This window comes from Apodemus sylvaticus, chromosome 5 (genome assembly GCF_947179515.1).
Source record: "Apodemus sylvaticus chromosome 5, mApoSyl1.1, whole genome shotgun sequence".
Lineage (NCBI taxonomy): Eukaryota > Metazoa > Chordata > Mammalia > Rodentia > Muridae > Apodemus > Apodemus sylvaticus.
Window position 1 is genome coordinate 12137488 of NC_067476.1, and position 22472 is coordinate 12159959.

Consider the following 22472-nt stretch of genomic DNA (forward strand, 5'->3'; position numbering starts at 1 on the left):
TGGTATACCTCTTCCTATTCTTCATGCCCAAGCCATAGAGATCGTCAGCTGCCTGGGTCTCCTATCTAAGGGAAATGTTCCACCCACGTCACCACACAGATATTTAGAACCTTCTTGGCAGATGCCCAAGCGCTGATTACACAAAGCTAAGCCTAGAGTTCAAGAAGGATTTTCAAAATGAATTGATGAGCAGTTCTACAGCCTGAGGGAGGGGTGACCAAGCCCTTCAGAATGTGTGATGGGCCAGGCTGAGCCAGCTGTGGTGATGGAGCAGAGACTAGGACAGCCTTGGTATCTGTTCTCACCACACAGCATCAGAGCTGCTGGAGCAGTGTGTCAAGGACTGAGTCTGAGAAAGGCCAATTAAGGGCATCACACCTTCCTTTAAGGATCTTGGCTGGTTTGCTTTGTGCCTTAGCAAATGAACTAACTCTCTTTTCCACCTCAGTGGAGGTTACAGTCCCACATCTTTTTCTTCTTGTCCCTACCCATACGATGGCAATGAAAAACTCCTCAGGAGTGCAAACAGCAGAAGGCTAGGGGGAAAGGGGTTGGCTCCAGGATACCCTTCCTAAGGCCATTATTACAGAATACTGATGAAAATCTGGCCCAGATGGTGGTGCTGGAGTCATCCTGAAAGGAATGAGTCCACCTGGAAGCAGGACTCATTTCAAGTTACAAGAAATCCCTTGGAGGTGGGAGTAAGCAGGGCATAGGCATTGGCATCAGCCGCAAAGGGAAGGGCGTGTCCGGCAGCAGCCAAGCTTCACCTAAGACCAGGCTGGCTCCTCAGGAGGAGAGCCAGTTAAGGAAGGTAAGTCGGAGAGGGGCACGGACAACCTGGGAAAAAGAAAGGACCTAGGAAACTATGCAGGATGCCCCCCACCCCAACCACAGATGGGCGGGGCCATAGGCAGCAGGTGTCCAGGCACCCGGGATGCAAGGATGGATTACAGAAAGCAAGAGGAGCCTAAAGGGTGTCCTTTGGGGGTTTAGGGGTTCCGACCTTGTCCTTGAGCATTTAGAAGCAGGCAGGTCGCGTTCTCCACAGCCCAAGACCTCCCTGAGCCGTGGTGTGCAGGGCCTGTCACGGGGCCGAGGCTTCGGACGTCCACAGCATCTGCTGGCCGGACACAGGTCCCCAGCCCTCCCGCTGGGCACTCCCTCAGCGTGGCCCGGCCGCTCTACCCGGCTCTGCGCCGACTCCCTCCCACACCGCGGCCTCGCCACGCTCTGTCCCCTCACACCGCCACCCCCCCCCCACGTGGCCTACTCCCCTTTCCCGCCCCTAGGAGCTACAGCCCTCCGGGGCAACGGTACCTGGGACTCTCAAAGCTGCACCCCCTGCGCCGCAGCGCCGCCCTCTTCTGCCGCAGGAGCGCAGCGGCGGCCCCGCCGGGTTCCTGCTCCATCGCCCCGGGCGGGGGCCGACGGCTCGGGCACACTCGGGTGGGCTCGGGCCTCGGCGGTGTTCGGCCGGACGTTCAGCTAACGCGCCGCAGCCCACGCCCCGCCCCGCACCCCTCACCGGCCCCCAAGTCCCGCCTCTGTCCCGCCCCAAACTCCGGTCCAACCCGGGACCTCAGGCCCCGCCCCGAACTCCAGCCTAACCACTCCCTCAGATTCTTCGGGGGTCTAAGCCCCGTCCCTACTCTGTTAGGTCCCCTTAACACTTCTGAGGCTTTAGGCCCCGCCCATACTCTATCAGCCTGACCACGCCTCAGGCTTTAGGTCCCGCCCCATCTTAGCCACCTAACCACGCCCCAGGATTTAGGCCCCGCCCCTACTCCAGCAGGTCCCCCCCCACCACCACTTCCACACCTCTGGCTTTAGGCCTCACTTCTGCTCCGCCCCCATTCTAGCAGGTACGCCTTTACCGAACCTCCGGCTTTAAGCCCTGCCCCTAGCCTAGCCAAGTCCGCCTCATCTCTTTGGAGCTAGTCTCAGGCGCCGCCCTGATCTCCTACCAAATCCACTCCCTCAAGCCCTTTTTGAGGCCTTGGCCCTCCCAATGCCTCGCCCCTAATCTAGCAGATCCTCCCTTACCACTCAGTTGGATTTAGGCCCCGCCCCCTCACCACCCCTAACCCAGTCTATCTGAATTAGGTTTAGGTCCCGCCCCTGTCCGCCTTTGCCCCGCCCCAATCAGGCAGGTCTCCTTTCAGCTCTGCTTAGGCTCCACCCTTGCCCCGCCCCAAGTACTAATCTCTTACCTATTAATGTGCTCAGGCCCCACCCCAAACCCTTATTCAGTCAGTCCCTTTGCCCTTCAGTTTTGCCAAGTCCCCGCCCCATATCCTAGCCAAACCCACCTCACCCCCTAGTCTGGGCACAGGCCGTGTCCCAGCTAATGTTCTCTGTTTCCCTGCCCCTTCTCAGACCAGTGCAGGCCCCACCCTGCCGCTATCAGGAGCTCCAGCCACGCCCCTCCCGAGCCAGCCTCGCCGAGATCCTCTATCCGCTCTCCCTCTGCTCTTCTGTGTAGCGCACGCAGGGCCCCGTGACCACCGGGTCCTGAACTTCGTCGAGTTACGACCCATAACCCTCCCACCGCTCTGACTCACCATGCCCCACAGATCTAGGCCCTGCCCACCTACCCCTTCACCACAGAGCGCTCTATCGGCCCTCCACACCACAGCTCCGCTTGCTGACTTCTCTGCTGACCCTCCTCACCTCAGCACCTCCTGGTCCTTTCTATCGTAGCACCGCCTTCTTTTGGGGGCCGCCTTTCTCCACATCCCGCCCACAGGCATGGCCCCCGACCCTGGAGCTCCGCCTCTCCTCCCTTGAAGCAGAGGTCTGTATTTGGAGCAGTTCTGCGTCTGTTTCTCATCCCTTGGCTATTCTGCCCCAAGAGCCCTCTAGCTGCCCCGCCTACACTACAAGCCCCGCCTATCTAGCCCCGCCCATGTTGCCTCTTCCTCACTTCAGGGAAGTCCGTGCAGATCTTCCTGGCTGAACTGGGGTCCACCATAAGACTGTGCTACCTCAGGATCTAACCAGTCAGCAAAAGGAGGTACTGCTGTCTCCTGGTGGCTGTTTGTGGTGTCTGACACAGTGAGGCTGAGGGGAGCTTTGGCTGGCTACCAGTTGTGGGTTCAGATTTTCATTCATAACCTTCCAATTTTGTAGCAGCCCCACCTTCCACCCCTCATTTCCTCCCCAAGTCAGACGCATCATCTCAGGGTCTTTTAACACTGCACTGTAGTTGGGTGTAGAAACTCAACTGAGTGAAAGTAAAGATGGCTTTGCCATCTATTTCTAGTTTGGTTTCTGTTGCTGTGACACATCAAAAGCACCTTAGGGAAGAAAGGCTTTATTTGGCTTACAGGTTACAGCCCATCATCTGGAAGTCAGAGCAGGAACTCAAGGTCCCAAAGCAGAAACTGAGGTCTGTACTTGGAGCAATTCTGCGTCTCTTGTCCCCTAGCTATTCTACCCCAAGAACCCTCTAACTTCCCCTGCCTACACAAGCCCCGCCCAAGTTGCCTGTTCATCACTTCAGGGATGCCTCGATGATGTGGGTCTTCCTGGCTGAACTGGGGTCCACCACAAGGTACTCAAGTTTGAGGCTGGAAGAGTGAGGAACTCAAGAACTGAATCAGGTCTTATAGGTCTTCCTCTGGGTTGCTTACCAACTTTTCTTATCTAGCCAAGTCCCACCTGCCCCGGGATAACACCACCTTCAGTGGGCTGGATCCTTCACAGCACCCCTACCACCACCACCAAAAGCCCTCACAGCCTTGTCTACTGGATAATCTGATGGAGGAAACTGCTCAGTTGAGAGTTCCTCTTCCCAGGTAAAGCATAGGCCTGTGTTAATATACGCATCAGGGTTCTTTCACTGTGATCAAGAAAGAGGTTCTGGTCTCCCTTGATGCTGTGCATTCACCAGAGGCTGGAGCAAGAATGGTGTGTATGCCTGGGAGCGCCACTGAGACCCCAATCTAGTTCTCTAGTCCATGCATTCCCGCTTGCGGGCACTTTGTCTGTCTCCTCGACCCCCCCACCCTTCCCTTTACCTCTAATCAAACTGGAGTGGGTTTTTTACATCATGACTTCCTCCCGACATACCTTTTCAGATATCACGTTGACTGGAATTCTCCCTCAGTAATCTCTGGTTGCCTGCTTTCCCCCATGTGCATCCTGTCCTCTGTCTCCCTGCCCCTCCCTCCTCCTACTGCCAGCCTCCTTGATGTTCTGCAACTTCTGATCTGAAAACTCCTAAGGCCCTCTGTCTTCTTAGGCACCCCAGACCCTATGCCTTCCTCTCCAAGAAACCCACAATATTGTCCCTTTCCTCTCCCTCCTATATATGTAAATGCTACTTGCTCTCAGCCGAGCCCTGGGCAGTCTACACCTCCTCCATGTCTGCCCATAGCACAGCAGCTGCCTGTCCAATTGACTGCATGTGACACTAATAAATGGAACGATAGTCATTGGAAAACACATTTAATTTCAAAGTAAACAAAGATGTCTGTACATTAAAGTATTTAATTAGTGAAACAATTATTATCAGTGTAACAAGCTGAAAAATACAGCAACTTGATACAAGACTGAGGTAACAAAATACTTCACCAAAAATCTAAAGAATCCCAAGGAGGGATGATGTGCAGTGGTTATTGCAGATGAGACAATTTACAAATGTTAAGAGAAAAGTCCTCACACAACTGCATGCAGGGTCTGCTGGGAAAAAAAGACAGCTGGGGAGGTGCAGCAGATTTAACAAGAAACAAAGTAAGATGTGAAAATTCATTTTCAGTTTACTTGGAAGAACAGGTAAGAAATTGAAAACTACTCTCTATACAACATTTTGAATTCTAAGTGGGAAACCATGCATTTTGGCACGAAATTTATTAAAGAGTATACTTCACTAATAAATGAATTACTATTATTTCTTTCCAAAATGGCAGATAGCCTATCACCTTGCTGCTATGAGTGGCGGTTTGGGGTTGTCCACTGGACACACACTTGTGCAGCAGCAGGTTACAAGGTGGAGCAAAGTCCAAGACCTCAGCGCCCAGGGACACGCAGATGCCACTCATACTGCATTTGAAGCTTAACACTGAAGTTATGAGTAAACAGGGGCGGGGGCTGTGCATACGGCAAGCACTCAGACCCCACTCTCCCACCCTGCCTTTGGCATTCTGGAACCCAGATCTGTATCTGGCAGCTTAGAGCCAGCCAGCCTCCTGTGTCGGGACTCCAGGTAGTCCTCAATGCAACTCACTCTCCCAACATTCCCATTCAATCTGAAGTCTTCCTGGAAGAACCAATGCACAAGATTTGTATTCATGGGTAGGGGAGAAGCAGGGTCTTGCTAAAGTTGGCATGTGAGATGGTGATTATTTGATCACTGACTGGTTAAGTTCTACAAAGGCCAAAATTGGATTTGTCTTGTTTCTAGTCATTTTCAGTCTGGGTAGAGCCTGGTGTATAAGAAGTGTTCACTTGAGATATGAATGTTTATGCAATAAATACACTTCCAAAAGGGCTTTGTGCAGGGTGGGTTTGTTTTTTTTTAATAACATGAAATCACCCAATCAATATGACACAGGGCCAGTTTAGGGGTCACACAAAAGAGAAGCTGTGCTTTTGGCAATATTCAATAGAGGTTGCAAAGCTCTGGACCCCACTTGCAGACTAAAGCAGCCTTGGCTTATAAATGGCTTCCCAGTTTTACAGATCATTTTCCATCTGAAAATCGATTTCAAAAAATAAACAGCAAAACAAAACCTTTCTTAGGCTCAGAAGCAAGAGTAAAGTGATGGAGCAAACACTGGCCGTCTTGGTAAGGAGGAGAGATGCAGAGAGCCTGCTGGCAAGACACGGACGTCTACCTGCTCAGCATCGTGGTCCGACAAGTGTCCCATGGCACCTGGCCAGGGGAGGGGAGGGTCAAACTCTCCTGCTGGCTTGTGCAGGAGTGTTTCTGGTTCTTCCCACCAAGTCCAGTCTCCACAAGGTATCTTGCTTGCCAGCATACACTTAGTTGACCTTGAGTTACAAAACTTGTTCACTGGAGAGGGCCAGAGGTTACTCCTATTGTGAGTGGGCTTTTCTTGGGACTTCATAATACTACCAGCTGCCCATCCAAGTTTCTAAACAGCATCCTACAGCTCTGAGTTTGGAGGGCCATGGTCTGTCTCCAACAGTCTCACAGTATTTGTGGACTACGGACAGTGGAGCAAAAGTGCAGAACAGCTTCCTTCCAGGCTAGGAGTCCATCAAAGGACCTCTGCCTCTGTCACATGACCTAGCCACCTCCCCTGTAGCCTTGTGTGACAAGCCAGCACTGGGGATATCAGCACTGGGCTTGCATGCTTGGCCTAAGGCCCTGCTTGAGAGCCGTATGTGTTTCAACTCCATCTACAGGGCTCTCCTGCTGCCTTCTAGGCTCACAAGAGTCCTACAACGCTTTTCACTAATAAAGTCCAAGCACTTGTCTTCAAGAGTCCATGGTAAGGATGCTTGTGGGAGGGGAGTTTGGCTTCAAATAGGGAGAAGATTAAAACACTTTGAAAATAATTGTGATTGTGCTCTTTCAGATTAGGCCTGGAAGAAAACACTGTGTCTCATAAGACAAATCTGTAAAGAGCAGAAAGTTATCTGAGTGGGATGAAAGTTCTTGGGCTTCTGATGTCTGACATTGCACATGTGAGAACCCAAAAATGAGCTCAAGAGCAGACACCTAAAGGAAACTAGCAGCTGATGTTCTGGCTTTCCAGGAGTTAATAGGCAGGCAGGCTTGGGGTTGGTATAGTTTAAAGCGGACCACACATGGTTCTGCTTGGAGGTGCCTAGAGTGCCTGACACCGGCGTCCATCTTCTGGATTCTAATTGGAGCAATGTTGGTAGAATCCAGTACACACAGCTGGACCACTGGTTGGGGGTGGATGTGCAAGGCAGCTGTGGTCAAGGTTTGATGGCATCGACTTTACCATGTGGAGTTTTTCTAGGCATGAAAATAACCAGGCTCTGCTCACCGGAAGGCTAGCTTCAGAGTCCAGCAAAGCTTGACCAAAATGTACCACTATGAAGACAGCTAATCGGCCCACCAAGTCACCCATGGTTTCAGAGCCATGTCAGCATTGTGAGGCGGTGCTTTCTGGTGGTAAGTTCATGGTTATGGTGCTGTCTGCAGCTTCTCCATTATTGTTGGGATGGTTTCATGACTGGGTTACTGTGTAAAACTATGATACCCACAGAGACCCAGAAATTTAGCCTTTTCCAGAAAACTGAGGGTTTTCTTCTCAGGGTTAGGGTACTCAGATTCAAGGAGGAAGAGGAAGAGGGACAGAGAGCATCAGTGATGACAAAGGGCAATACAGCTGAATTAAAATATGCAAAGTAAAAATCACCTTGTTTATGACAATAGGTGACAGTTAGGTCCTTGTTCATGAATGCAGAGGCTGGACAGCTCACTCCCTAGGGTCTGACTCTTCTTGTCACCTGGTCATCAACAACTGGCCCTTGGACTTGGATGAGAACTTGCTGGTGACTACATTTAGGGGCAAGACTGAGGGGCTTAAGGCCTCCGTGTCACTCAGCTCCCTGTGTGACCAGGAATCAGTATGGCCGGCCCTGGCAGTGGTGGCAAGGGTGAGAACTGTGGGAGAATGCAGGGTGGTATAGCAGGGTGGCACAGCTTCTGACCACTGATCACTGTGGGGGCCTCCAAGCTGCTGGGACAAAGGCCCCAGCTTCCCACACCAGCATGGCGGGAGTGGGCGAGATAAGGAAGGCCCATGGGCCCATGGGAAAGCTCTTGGCAGGGAGCAAGCAGGCCAGTGCCTAGTACATGGTCCTGAAACAGGCTCTGCCTCAGGCAGGCTGACAAGACCCCAGAGGGCCTGGGGCCCAGGCAACAGGCCATCCAGATGAATAGCACCCATAGGAACAGAAAACAAGACACGGTTTAAGGCATTGTTTGTTTACAGTAAAGAACTCAAGGGACCCTTATCACGGAGCTTCTGGACTCCCTTCAGACTTTTCTTAGAGGACAAGGCTGTAACTAAAGCTTCAAGCAGGGACTCAAAGCCAATAAGTGTGTGATGTCACAAGTCTTGTGCCAAAATGTATGTTTCTCAGAGAGTTCACACTCACTCGCTCACACACACATACTGCACACACACGCAGAGGATGCTTTGGGGGTATACAAAATCTGAGGCGGCCCTGTGGGTGAGTGGCCTGTGCACTTGGGGTGTAATCAGCCTGCCCAGCAGCCCGTCTCTGCTCTCCAGCCCTCTCAAAGATTAACTCCATCCACTCTGTGTGCAGCAGAAAGCACGGAGAACCCAACATGGGTCAAATGCTCCCCTGATGCAGAAGCAGCTGGTGGACAGATGACGGCCCAGAGAGGGGGCAGAGGGGGTGCAGTGTGGAGTCTGACAGCCACCCGGTGGAGTGCTGCTTCAGGATGATTCAGGAGAGTTGCTGCGGGTTGACAGGTGGATCTCACACTGGGGAGCCATCCAGGACTGTGAGGCCACCGCCATATTCCTTGAGTCCAGCTATGAGGCTCCGGTGCCTTGGCCCACAGCTTATGCCCAGAGCTGCTCTCCTCCACCAGAGCTAGTCTAGGCTCTCAGAAGACTTTGCAGTCATTCCAAGTCCTGCAGATACTCATTCAAATGACATAAGGTTTGCAGGTACCTAGAAGAGAAAGCTCACCCTTTTGTCAAAGTTTCAATCCACAGAAAGAGACAGGTAGGGCAGTTCCTACAGTTAGGGCCATGCAAGTATGGGGAGAGAAGTATCATTGTATGACAGCAATGATAGCTGCCACTGGGGAGTAGCTACCATGTGCCAGGCATTATGCTGATTACTTCATATGCACTGTTTCTGGAGTCCTCACGTGAACTCTATTAGGCAGATGCTAGCTAGAAGGGTCATCATAATGAAGATGAGGAAACTGAGGCTTATACAGGCCAAACATAGAGCCAGGGCTGAGACATTCTCACCACTATCCTCTGGGCCAAAGACAACTAACTGGTTTTGGGGAGTGGAGAATAGGCCCTGCTGAAGTAGGGTAAATGTCCCTAGAGGGGAAAATAGCCTAGAAGGTGGGGGATGTCTTAAGGGGAGGCAGGGAGTGGCACAGGAGGAGGAAGAATGGGGAGATCATGCACTCCACTGCTTCCCCCCAGAGGCTACCAGCCCCATTGTCAGAGCACTTCCCTGCCCTCACGGCTGCCTCAGACCCACAGCTCTGAACTTCCTCCCTTGGCATTACTTTGGTGTTCTAGTTGGTATGATTAGACATTATTTCATAAAGCAAGCAAGCAAGCAAGCAAGCAAGCAAGCAAGCAAACAAACAAACAAACAAAAAAAAAAACAAGCAAATCCATCTTGGTGTCAGTTTCACCTAAATGAGAAATCTGAAAAAGATGCAGTTCCAAGAATGTTCATAGTAACAAAACTCATGGGAGCAAGGAACAGGGAATCAGTTCTGAGATGACAGGCAGAGCTGACGAGAAGAGAGGTGCCACAGTGACCTGCAGCCATGTGTGCCAGCGTCGCTCAACCTCAGGACCACAGTGCAGAGGAGCAGAGGGCAGGAGGGAGCACACGGGCATGACTCTGCTTTTAAAAGAGGTTTTTAAATTGTAAGTGGGGCTGGGGCACAGCTCAGTGGTAGCACTTGCTTAGCAGCTGAGCCCTGGGTTTCCTCTTCAGGGCTGCAGTAAAATAAAACAGGGAACTCACACACATGAGGAGAAGAGGGAAGTCAGGGAGGGAGAGAATGACTTAAGGGGAAGGGGAAGGTCTCAGGACCTGTCAGGTTTCTAGGTTTTGGCTGAGATGAGAATATGGTGTTTCTTTACTGCTGTTTTGGCTGTTGTCTTTTTTGGTTGTTTGTAGCCCAGGCTGGCCCCATGAACTTCCTGCCTCAGCCTCCTGAGTGTTGAGGCAGCTAGCTCTACTGCTGGTGTTTGTTTCTTACACATACATTATAAATAAGCTTAAATAGATTCAGTGTCAGAAAAAAAACAATTTTAAGAATTGCAAATAGAAACAGTCTTCATCACAGATTCCATGTGGAAGGCCACATGGCTGCAATACCCTTTTCCGTGCCTTTCCTGAGCTGTCTCTCAGGTGCACAGTAACTGATTTAAGTAAGCTTCTACCACTGAGTATTGAAGTTGTCTCCATGGTTTATATATAACAGTATAAAAGTAAATTAAAAAGAAATAAAAAGAAAAAGATATAAAAAGAAAATCCCCCCCCCAAAAAAAGAAAATTCTTCTTTCCCTAGGTCTGAAACCGGGAGAGAAACACATGGCAGGCCCTTGCTGGAGCATGCCATATTGGTGGGCCGTACCGGCCAGTGCATGAAATCCCACTTGGGAGTCTTCTGGACAACGTGCCGGTCTGCTGCGTGAGTTTGCTGCACTTTCTGGCTGCCATTATCCTGAGTGTGAACTCACTCAGGGCTCCCCTTGCTGCTCCTGGCTGAGATGGTCTTATTCCCCCGCCAGGTGCCTACCTCAAGGCTGTCAGGCGGGCCTAGAACCCACGGCCTTGGGCACACAGGCTCTGGGGCAGCCTAGGTATGGCTTCTGAGCTTCAGTTTGCTACCAAAGCTCATTCCCCTTGTTGCCCTGAGATGGCAGTGGGTCCAAATCACAGGTATTCCCATCTCAGAGATGGGCAGTGACACTGATGTAATGTGTAGATATAAGTAAGCTGGCTGGGAGTCTACCTCTGTGGCAGACCAACTACCTAGCATGCTTGAGGCCCAGGGTTCAGCATCAGCATTACTGAAAGACTGTTCTTCTAGCTGCTCATCTATCTCACAGGAAAATAAGCACTCTAAAATTATAGGACTATAGTTTCTTGTAGATCACTGTAGAAGTTTTACATGAATATGCTCACATACATATAGTAAATATCCACATACATTTAAAAGCACATGAGATCATCCTTTCCTACTCTAATGCCTGTTGGACCTCCTTAGAGCTGCCACCATCTTGCTGATGGTTCTCTGTTGTTGCTTAGGGATCTCAGACAGCCTGGAGGTTTCTGGTGTCTATCATCGACAGTGCCACAATGAGCATGCCTTGACATTTGGTCATGAGGACAGGGTGAGCACACCCGCAATCCCACAGGTCAGTGTCTCCAGGGTAGCTTACTTTGGGCTTCCTTGTGACATCAATGCTGCCCGTGTGACATGCAGGGAGCAGGACGCTCCAACTCAACCCCACCTTGCGTTAAGAATGAAGGCAGCCATTCCTGTCACGGGCCTGCCCAGCAGGGGCTGTACTCCTGGCTCTCTGTCTAGTACAATGACAGGGATTCTCAGTCAAGAGCTACAAGGTCAGAGTTGGGAATCAGGTGGACTGAGTTGGGTCCCAGCTCCCCCCACTCACTAACTATGCGACCTTGCACAGGTGTCCTTCACTTAGGCTCCTCAGTGTACAATGGAAACAGTAAGAGAACCCACAGCATAGAGACATGGGAGCGCTCTGCCAGTGGTTGCATGTAAAGCCACCGGTTGAGGAGAGGGATGGAAACAGCAGAGGAAGAGGCTAGAATAGCACCTAGGTCCAGTAGCCTTTCCTGGCACATGGTTGTCCCTAAACACTTTAGGTGTTACCAGGATACTACCCAGGGAGTGGGCAGAGACACAGACCTATTGGTCAGCTTGCAGTTTTCCAATGAAATCAGCTCTGAGGGACAAACTAAATAGATGCTAGAGCCGGAACACTGGATGATGTCACCTTGCCACCCCACTGTCCCCTAATGGGTAGGTCTGTTGCATTTTCTTTAGTGGAAAAGATACTACGTTCTGGTTTAGGCCAGGCTTCATTCATGTAAGGGTTGCCTTGACTCATGGGAAGACTCTTAGAGTGGGCGCCTAGGAGCTGCCCTAGTGGGCTCTGAAGGAAAAAGGGAGACCTGCTGTTTAAAGTTTCTGGTGACATAAGAGTCTGAGGGATGTTACCTGAGGCCTGTTGCTTTTACACGCATCGTCCAAATGCTTGTGCCACAGTATCGCATGAAAACGGGAGCCCGTCTGGAACTTGTAAACATTGCCTGATGGGGGAGAGGAACCCTGGTTAGGAAGGACACAGGCAGGCCAGGGGTATCTGAACTAAGTCCCTTAGTGACCAATGTTTATACACATATGCAATAAAATACAAAGACTGCCACCAATACTGAGCAAGACTCAGTACTAAACTACCTGCACAGTGGGACGTGATGTGAGTCTGTCTGTCTGTCTCTACACCCTGGAGCTGGCAGCAGGTCTAATACCATGCTGGGGTTTCAAGAAGAGCACCAATGAGGTCCTGAGATGTCCGCAGCCACACTTGCTGTGGAAAAGCCTACAATTTCTCCTGGGGACAAAGCCCCACCTGATGCTTATATTCATAATGGAAGGAAGACAACATTACTTGTCACTGAAGACCAAGATATAACTTTTCATATCTAGTTTATAGACCCCTTTAATTCTATCAGTGGTATTGCCTCCTGACCTCATGTCACATTCCTACTGCTTGGCGGCATTGCTTTCCTCTAGGTCAGTAGTTTTCAACCTGTGGGTCGTGAGTCCTTTAGGGGTCAAATATCAGATATTTACATTACATTTCACAGCAGTAGCAAAATTAGTTATAGAGTGTAGCAACAAAATAATTTTATGGTTGGGGTTACCACAACATGCAAAAACTGTAGTTAGGGTCACAGCGTTACAAGGTTGAGAAGCACTGCTCCAGGCTCAAACAGGAGTGACCTGTGGTCACCGCGGAGCTTGCATGGGCATGGGTTTCTTTCTAATGAAAACCTCACTGGCCCTGGCCAAGGCCACTGGGGAAGGGACTCTAGTGGCATGAGAGTAAGGACCCCTGTGCATGTAGCAGGTGTACTCTAGTCACCCCATACAGAGGAGAGGGCCGGGCAGTCCTACTGCCTCTCTATCCGCAGGGCTCCCTGAGGTGGGTGGGCGTCCTTGTTTCTCAGCTGCAACCATGAGGACATGGCACTTATAGTCCCCTGGACTATACCCCCATCACCCTTCCCAGGGAACTTGCTAGAAATGCATAGTCTTTGTCTCTAGCCAGATCTGCAGGATGCCAAAGACAGACTCTAGTTCACATGATTCCCAGATGACCTGCCTGTGTTTGGACTCTGTACTGGAACATTCCTATTCCTCTTTGAGCCTACATAAGCTTCTAACTGTGTGGCTGCTGCTGTCTGAGTTTTGTTTTGTAACTTGGGATACCAAGGGAGCTGGGTGTGGACTGCTGGGCATGTCAGTGAAGACAAGGCTCCTGGGTGGGATAGGACCAGGCCCTTTCCCTCCCTTTAGCGGGCACTGAGAGGGAAGTGGGGAAGATCAGCTTGAAGCTTTTGGAAGTTACACAGGTTCTGAGCTGCTGTCACACCTGGACACTGTGTAGTCTTGTGATAAAGCTATGCCTAGAGTCCCTGGAAGCCAGGACCCAAGACCCTTCTGGTACCGAGGCTTTGCCTCCTCTAACATTGGTTGCTCTTTACCCTAAGACCTTTGTGCTACAGACTGAGGAGGACAGACCCATGAAGTCAAAGGCAAGGCTACTCTCACTGCTCAACAGAAGCACCAACCAGAGTCTAAACAGCAAGAACTAGACTGGGTGCCATGCGAACCTAGGGTAAAGGGAAAACAGTAATCTCAGAGCTTCAGGGTGCACATCTGGTGAGAGAAGGACAGAGGCCCCAGCCCAGTCTGCCACCCACCTTTGTCAGGGTTATTCAGCTGGAAGATGTCTGGGTGCTCGGGGTCGTCAGGCAGCTGCGCCATCCAACCTACGATGGAGACCTTCTTGCCAGGTGTAGATTTGTACTAGAAGAGAGCGACAATCAGCTGGGCGGCCTGGGCCCACACCTGCCCTTGGGAGGGTGGACTAACACGGCCCACCCTAGCTCTTGCAGCCACAGGGGTCCCTCCCACCAGGGCGTCCAGCAGAGGCAGTCTTTTCAGGGGACTTACGTGTTTTCTGTCTGTGCCCCGCAAGGACTTGGCTCCATAGTAAAGGAGGGTGGATCCTGAGAGCACGACCCAGTACCTGGTCCACGAGGCCAGCTGCAGAGGGACAGGCAGAGTGATGATACCGGGGAGGGCGTGGCCTCAGACTGGCCAGTCGTGGACATAGCCACCCCCATTATGGCAGCCCAGGCTTCCTCTCCTCTGGCCCCGTCTTCCTTGGCAGTGCCAGCTCTCCCCAGGTCTGGAAGGAGGTCTCTCCTTCCTTTCTTCCCCTTGTGGAAGGTGCCTCAGGGCATAAATCCTGTGCTGGGGAACTGGGCCCGATGGTGTACCAGGAAAACAGGCGTGCCAAACTGCCGCCTAGAAATGAATGCTTGTCTTGTCACGGGCTGCTCTGACAGGCTGAGGGCTGAATTTTGAGGCCTTGGCAGTGCTTGCAGGTCTGCTATGTTAATGTAAGCCCCCCACTCTGGAGGAAAGGACCATACCTCCCAGGCAGGTTAGTCAGCATCATGATACAGCTTTCCCGCATGGGAACAGCTGTTGTCAAACCAGGGAAAAGCTGTCTTCCAGCCTCTCTCTGACACTACAGGATGCAAGCAACAGACACACATGCTAAACTGGAAAAGGCTCACAGAACACTTATCTTCACTGATTGTGAAGAATGCAGACATTTTCCAATAGCTTCCACTTTATTAAAAATGCTAGTCCCTGGCTATAGAGATGGCTTAGTGGGCAAAGGTCCTTGTGCCCTACCCCAACAACCTAAATATTACTTATCCCTGGGACTCAAGAGTAAAACCAACTCTTGCGGTTTGACCTGTGATCCACTGTGTATGTGTGGTGTGGTACAGAGAGAGTAAGTCCTCCCCATGGCTCTGACATGGGGCCCCATGCTTAGGAAGCTTTTTAACACTCCGGCCTTATGAGACTGAGTGTAGCCAGAGCTGGGATGGAAGCTCTCCACCTTATCTGTCATCCAACCCTCTAACTGGCAACCAGTGACAAGGACTCTAAGAAGACCTGCAGACGGCAGGTGACAGCGCCCTGGTATCTTCACCGCAGTTGGTGTCTCTAGACAACTCTGTAGACAGGAGTCGGACCAGAGCAGAGCAGGCAGGGCAGGAGGGCAGAGCAGATGCGGTGAGGAGAGGCAGCTTGAGGGTGAGACTGCCACCCAAGCTGTCATGTGGGGTCACAGTAGATGTGACATACGAGTCTGACACGAAGGCTGGTGGCAGGCATGACGATCCCCCTGATGCCTTGTCTCCATGCTTTTCCCCTGGTGCTCACATGCGGCTAGGGAGTGAGGGAGTCTACATGGGAGTTCCACACAGTGCGCCATGCTGCCTCCTGGGGCTGTGTGCCCAGACCTGTCTATCCTCTAGACTACCGCCATGGCTCTAACTTGCCCATGCACTGATAGGCTGGCTCTCTGCCACAGATGGCCTCCAGGATTCCATGTAGTTTCATCTTAAGTCACACAGAGAGAAACCGAGGCCTTTCCCCTCTCAATGGTTACAGCCAGGGGTAGGAGCCTGGTTGGCAGGTGAGGTGGTCCGAATAGGAATGTGTTTGAATGTTTGCCCATAGGGAGTGGCACTATTAGGAGGTGTGGCCTTGTTGGAGGAAGTGCGTTGGTGTAGACAGGAGCTTTGGGCTCTCATATGCTCAAGCTAGACTTAGTAGGGCAGTCTCATGATGCCTGTGGGTAAAGATGTAGAACTCTCAGCTCCTTCTCCTGAACCATGTCTGCCTGCATGCCACTATTTCTCCTACTGCAATAATAATGGACTTCTGAAACTGTAAGCCAGCCCCAATTAAATGTTTCCCTTTATAAGAGTTGTCATGATGTTTCTTCACAGCAAAGAGAAATCCAAACTAAGACCGCAGGACTCTAGACCTCCTGAGCCCACACTGCCTCTGATGAATGCCATGTGTGACTTACTGCAGGCTTCCGGCCTTCCTTGAGCAGGGTTTTCCGTCTCAGAGGCCCCTCCATAGTGGGCACAGCGGCTGAGCTTCCCACAGTACAGGTGCAAGAGCTTGTGGGGCTGAAGGGAGACTCTCAGTTAGATACAGCCCCAGAGCAGCTGAAACCTAGTGCCTTCCCACCCACTGCGCCTCCCAGGTGAGTCTATAATGTTCCCACAGTCAGAGGACTCTCGGGGTTGGTTGGGCCAAGACACCAAAGAAAGAGTAGGGTAAGGTCCCTCAGAAAGCTCTCACCCAGTTTCTCCACCTTGACCTGCCCGCCACTCCCCCTGCCTGCTCCCTGTGCTCATGCCTATGGTCTATGTCTTGCAGCCCAGCTCTGGCAGGTCCTTGTGTTAGCCAGAGGGTGCAGTCGTAGGGTACAGTGGAAAGGTGACAGAAGCCCAGTCTGCTCCCCTTTCCTTCTGGCTTTTCTTTCACCCACTCCATTGAGATCGGGCACTGTCGTGGTGACAGTGTCCAAGTCTCTAAAGAGTTTTGTGCTCCTGCTTATTGGATGTCCACAGGCACCTGGCTTAACCAAGCTGGTCACCAAGCCAGTAGTGAGGTCAGACCCTGGGAATGTCTCTTCCCTAACTCATAACCTGCAACTTAGTTCCAAGGATGCTCTGGTCCTAGGTCCTAACCATGTCTGGTTGTCATCCCACCTCGCCACCAAAGCCACTGTATCTTCTCTGGTTCCTGCTTCCATCCCTGCCTCCCCCATACCCTCCCCATCCACATGGTTCTTTCTCCATTAAACTTCCCTGGGTCCCACTGTGGTTAAGGGACAGGTAGTATGTGCTCCTGTTGGATGTGGCTCTACCCACCTCCCAGCCACATCTGAAAGCCATCTCTGGTTTCCTACCCTCACTGAGCCCCTATTCCTATTGTCTCACAGCGGCAGGTCTGTCCTGCAGGGAGCTTTGGCCCTGGGAACCCCTCTCTAGTCATCTGGCTACTTCCCATCACTCTCCCAGCACTAGTTCCTCTGATGGCTCCTCCTCTCTCCCGGATTCCCATCACTCTTCCAGTACTACTTCCTCTGACGGCCCCCTTCTCTCCCCGAGGGCCCCATACCTCTCCAGAGCAATTGGAGCACCCGAGATAGTGTTATGATACATCTGGCACAGAGCCTTTCCCTTAGTAAACACCCCCAAACCATCTGTCAAATGGGAACACGAACAAATGTATACCTGTAGACACAGCTCCGCGTTCTGGGAGAATTCCGAACTGGAACCCGCCAGTTAGGCCCCAGCGTGGCATAAAGACGTCCCCTGCTTCAGAGGAAAGGGGGTACATTTTAGTCAGTCTGGAAACCCCAGCTGATCCTTAAGGAGGCGAGAGCATCCCTGACAGTGTAGATCAGCCCAGCCCCTCCTCCTCCCTCCTTGGGTCCCTTGCTCCCACTACTGCACATCTAGGATCTATCTGGAGCCACCTGGCCAGGGAAGAGACTTTCCCATCAAATCTCCATCTAGGAAGGCAGGAGTATCTCACTGGACAATTTCATGAACATTTTGACTGTTCACCCTTCTTCTGGATTCTCCAAAAAGAATCTGAGGTGAGCTGTTTAGCAGAAATGCCATGTTGTCCATGGGTTCCAAGACAAAAGTGTGCAGAGCATAGAATGATGAGCAGTCTTGCACATCTGGCCAGGTCACATGCAGTGACATCACCAGGATGCTTCTGGATCCCGGTGCTACACTTTACCTCTGCACTGGCTCCTTGCTGGCTCCAGTGTCCTTGAACCTGCCTCTGGAGCTTGATGGCTTCCCAGGGCTCTGGCTCTAGGGCCTCTCTAAGGCTTGGCCTGGCTTCTTTCCCCTGCTCCTCAACCAGGGAAGCGCGACACTTCAGTCACTGCCTTGCCCCATCCTTTCCTGGCTCTGATGTAGACTCTATCCCCACCTGTAGTTTCTCTGCCTGGCGGCCAGTGATTGACAGAATTGTCTGTATAGAGCCAGATAAAGTCCTTCTTGTCCAAATGTGTTCTCTGTTGTCCACAGCTAGCCTGGGCTGCTGTTTATTGCCAGTGACTCTAGTATGTGTGGCCTGGGGACTGCGTCTCTCATTGTAGCCATGAATATCACACATGTCCTCCAACTAAGAAGACATTTCTGATTGCCATCTTGGGTCTAATCTTCAGAAGGCCAGGTTCAGGGCTGGTCATCTCTGTTGGTGGATCCAGGATCCTCCTCTTCTGCCCTTCAGCCTCTCAGGATCCCCCTCTTCTGCCCTTCAGCCTCTCAGGATCCCCCTCTTCTGCCCTTCAGCCTCTCCGTTTTAAGTGCTGATAAACCCAAGTCCTTGAGATAGCAGGTCTCTGGGTAGTCAAGGTTGACCCTGCTCTGCCCGATTCTCCATCCACAGTAGACTGGGTGCATGCTGATCCACTCGTCCTTGAGACCATTACTGGCTGTAATTGCCAGTGGGTGTAACATGTAGGTGTCACCACTTCCTGTTCCTGACACATGTCCTGGACCACAGCAGCTCTTGGCCACTGCTGGACAGCTGCTCTCCTAGGGGGCTGTCCTCCCCAGCCACTGGTTGGGATCTCAGAGCCAGCTCTGACAGAGTTTTCTGAGGTGCTGTCCTCTGTTGTTCTTTGTGCCTAAGATATGCCCCTTCCTCTGCTTGTCAGGACTCCCACTTGGAGCTGGTAGCTTCCCTTCTACCATCCTCTTGAAGGTCTTCTCCCTGTTCCTCTAAAGTGGTAGGAAGTTAAGACTGTCTGAAGTGGCCAAGGTGGTGAGGAGGCACTGCCTGTTCTGTGAGGTCACCTGGGGCTGTATCCTTGACAGATGTTGCTAGAATGGACAGAGCAGCCTGAAATCTATTTCTTCCAATCAGTCTAGGCTGGTAGGCAGTCAGCACTCAGGCCCTTTCCAGGGGAGTCCAGTGTGAGGGACCACACATGAACAGAGACACAGAGACATCTCACTCACTGAGGTCACACAGACAGACCAAAGAGGCTAAGGTGGTGATGTAAGCATGTACAGCAGGCCTGTGTTGACTCTCACCATGCTAGTCCGAACACTGCTATATTATCCTTCCCAAAGGGTGAAGCTGAGGCTCAACAAGCAATGAGGATCTACTTGTCCAAGGTATAGGCCTCATAAACAAAGTTGTGAATAAGGGTCTACCTGACTACAGCCCAAACCACTCATTATGCCAGGAGACATGCATTTTTTTCCACCTGAGAGAGCAAGGGGCTGAAACACGGGTGCCACTCTGGGCACTGTTGACACCTCAATTCTGTGCCGGGCCTGGCTAGCACTCCACTCTCCTACTTGCTGCCTCTTTGAGTGTCACAGCTCCCACAGCTGTGTCTGTGTCCATGTCCACAAAGCTAACTGGCCAGGAAATTCTCAGGTTGGAGGATCGTCTCAGATTGGGTGGGGTACTTCTCAGTTCTGTGCTCTGCATGGGCTGCCCAGAACTTCCATGTGTGTCTTGTCAGATATTTACAACGTGCCATCCACGTGCTTTCGAGAACACACCCACCCCACCCTACAAAAGGGGTGCTGCTCTCACATCTACTTAAGATGAAGACACTGAGGCCAGAGGAAATGCTGACTGCTCTTGGGATGAAGGTGCAAGTGTCCAGAGAAGGCCTGCTTCCAAGATGGGGTAAAGGGTCTCACTGTCCCACAGGGAGGGTGGACACCACAGCCTGTCCCTGGAGCCATGTGGCAATCCCAGGTATGAAAGGCAGCATGATGGTGGCCTTCCCCACCCCTTAGAGGAGAGTCAGGGCAGTCAGTATCTGCCCTTCTCTCCGGGAGCTGGGGGAGGAGGCTCCTGCCAGCTTGGAGCAGCCAGGATCTTCCACCCCAGGAACTTGGCAGCCTGGCCCCTCCCCACTGCCCTCAAATACCACAAAATGCAGAACAAATGGACGATAGTATTTAATGAGCTCCCAAAATCATGGGGCCCCAACTGCAGAGCCATAGGACTCTTTCCTAGGAACATCTGAGAAGATGCAGCTGAACACATATTCTCAGACTCCCTCCACTTCAGGATGGATTTGTGGTATACCAGACCAGAGGCTTATGGGACGTCCGCTCTAGGGAAAGGGTAGGCAAACAATCAAACAGAACAGCTTATCCCACAGGGTTCCTAAGACAATGACAGTGACGATGATGGCAATTAGATGAGATGGTGGCTGCTGCCGGGCTAGAGAGGAGGTGGAAGGGATGGTGGGAGTGAGGAGGAGATGGGGGCAGGTAATGTGCTCAGCAGCAATCACTGCCTCACTTAACCAGAGTGCTACTAGGTAGGCACTGCTCCTAGCCCTGCCTCATAGATAACTCAGGCTTGCAGGTGGGGAGTCGCTTTGCCCAAGGCCACAACACCAGAAGAGGAAGCCGCCTGTACCACCCACCTCATGAGCACCTGGGCTGAGCAAGCCCTGGTCCCAGGTCTGCACCAGGTTGTGGTGTCTCTAAGTTGAAATTCAGAAGGCAGCTGCTCATATAGAAGGTGGAGGAACAGCAGAATACATCTTAGATGACAACCATATCTAGGCCCTTGGATCTTGGTCCTACATTTGTCTCCTGTCTCATATCCCCAACCACACTAGGAGTGATGTGTGGAAAGGCCCGCATGGTTCTGTGCACTAGCCACACTGACTTCCCTGATGGGCCGCAGAAGTCACCAGTCACACTGGGTCACTTACAGGTGAGTTCCTCTCATTTGTGGGCAGGACATGCCAGCCTGACTCCCAAGGAACCCCATCTGAAGGACCCTGCTCCCCTTGTGTACATGCCCTTCTTGGGTAATGTCCTGGAGTCACTAAATAGTGCCTAGAAACCATCCTGGTAAAACACTGCATGTTTCCCTGAGTGGCTGAGGGTAAATGAAGCCAGATTTCTCTCCTGGTCATCAGGACCCAGGTCAGGGCTGGAAATCTGGCTCAGTGGCTGGGTAAAACCACCGTACGTGCATAGGCATTGTGAGGCATCTAATACCTTCTGTGTGCTGAGAGGTTCAGAAAGGTGGGGTGCAGTGGAAACAGCAAGCACCCTGGAGATGCAGCAGGAAGGACAGGCAGACAGAAGGATGGCCTATCCAATTCCAGACACTGGCTCTGAAGGAGTCAGAATGAGCTGTGGACTCCCCAGAAACAGCTGTTGACTGACAGGATCCAGCCTTGACAGCCATGGCAGAAGTCAAGCTTCAAGCCCAGACCCCTTTGCTTAGTCTTCTCCAGAGGAGTCTGCGGGAGTCTCACTCACCTCTAAGGAGGGAAAGCAAGATATGGCATCTTCAGAGAACCATCTAGTTAGCTGGCAAGTCATCCAACTGGGCTGCCACCCTATACGCTGGTCAGGGAAACTCATCCACACATATGGGCAAGTCCACAGAAGCCGGAAACCAGGGATCCCTGATGAGGGCTGAGGTCCTGGGCTCTGAGTTCTGTCACTCACACAAGTGGGCAACAGAGGAGGGAACTGCTTGCTCCAGAGCTAGGCCTAATTCTCTCCAAATACTGCAAAACTTGGGGTCTGGGAGACTTGACTCATCTCCTGGCATTCTCTGGCCCTGAGGAAGGCTGCATGGCTGGGCCGTTCTGAGCGGCAGATCTGCACTCTGTTGCTACCATGATTCCCCTTGTCAGCTGCTCTTGTAAGAAGGGTGGGTGATTCCACTCACTAAGACCAACAGGAAACCTCACCCAGGGCAGAGACTGCATAAACCACCTTCCAAGGACCCTCCCCAGACTAGTGCTACCATAGAAGCCAGCAGCGGTTGGTGGAAACCACCATCATTCCAGTCCACAGAGTCTACGAATGGCAACCTGGGGTATGTGTGCTCCCTCCTCCAGCCCTTGTCTCGGCAGCTTTCTTGTTGGGCACACTGCGGCACACTGCGGCATACTGTGGCACACTGCTAAGAGACCACATCAACTCCTCCTGCAGCTGCTCTACGCTTAGGCCGAGTGTTGATCGTGTGATTCTCTACTGCACAGCCAAGGAACTTAGACTCAGATAAACGAAGGCACCTGACATTACGCTTCCTGGTCTCAAGATAGCAGAACATATTATGGAGAAGCCTCTCCTGTAGAAGGCCCCAGAGACCCTGAGCATTCATAGGTTGCCTTTCTCACCCCAGCTCATGACCTAGAACCCACTTTGTATCCTCACGCCTCAGGACCATCACAATGGCTCCCTTCAGCAAACTCCTCGAGAAGCTGCCTGAACCTGCAGCTGATGCAGGTCACCCCACTGGACAACCACTGTGTGCTGGGAGTGAACTCTGTGTCCCCACTCCTGCAGGGATCAAAGACAACCCTCTACTGTAGAGAGAGCTGTACTGCCCCTTCCTCTCTTCCACTAAAGGGGCTCACACCCTCAAGGGTCCTCTCCAAGCCTGCTACTGCTCACCACTGCCCCGCCCCGCCCCTCCCCCCCCCACTGCCCACTTCCACCCATCTGTCGAGGTTTGGGAAGAGGGTTGGGGAGGATTTGTGATGAACTCTGACAGACTTGCTATATCACTTCTTCAGAAACAATCAGTGATCATTTCT

The 22472-nt window shown here is 51.9% G+C and overlaps 2 protein-coding genes across 8 annotated transcripts in view; both read right to left on the reverse strand.

Annotated features, from left to right (window-relative positions):
* Positions 1-2844, reverse strand: part of Garnl3 (GTPase activating Rap/RanGAP domain like 3) — a 149238-nt gene extending 146394 nt beyond the window's left edge. Inside the window, exon 1 of one of the 3 annotated variants that reach the window (XM_052182226.1) lies at positions 2674-2844. In XM_052182226.1, the coding sequence (XP_052038186.1) occupies positions 2674-2753 (80 nt within the window). In that variant the 5' untranslated portion in view covers positions 2754-2844. The other 2 variants (XM_052182228.1, XM_052182225.1) reach the window with 2 other exon arrangements.
* Positions 2845-4478: 1634 nt separating this feature from the next.
* Positions 4479-22472, reverse strand: part of Ralgps1 (Ral GEF with PH domain and SH3 binding motif 1) — a 237172-nt gene continuing 219178 nt past the window's right edge. For 3 of the 5 annotated variants that reach the window (XM_052182231.1, XM_052182229.1, XM_052182230.1), the window contains 6 exons: positions 17137-17220; positions 15915-16020; positions 13970-14062; positions 13717-13822; positions 11948-12039; positions 4479-8655 (listed from right to left, as the gene is read on the reverse strand). In XM_052182231.1, the coding sequence (XP_052038191.1) occupies positions 8626-8655; positions 11948-12039; positions 13717-13822; positions 13970-14062; positions 15915-16020; positions 17137-17220 (511 nt within the window). In that variant the 3' untranslated portion in view covers positions 4479-8625. Of the gene's footprint in view, positions 8656-11947; positions 12040-13716; positions 13823-13969; positions 14063-15914; positions 16021-17136; positions 17221-22472 lie in introns of those variants that run through there. The other 2 variants (XM_052182232.1, XM_052182233.1) reach the window with 2 other exon arrangements.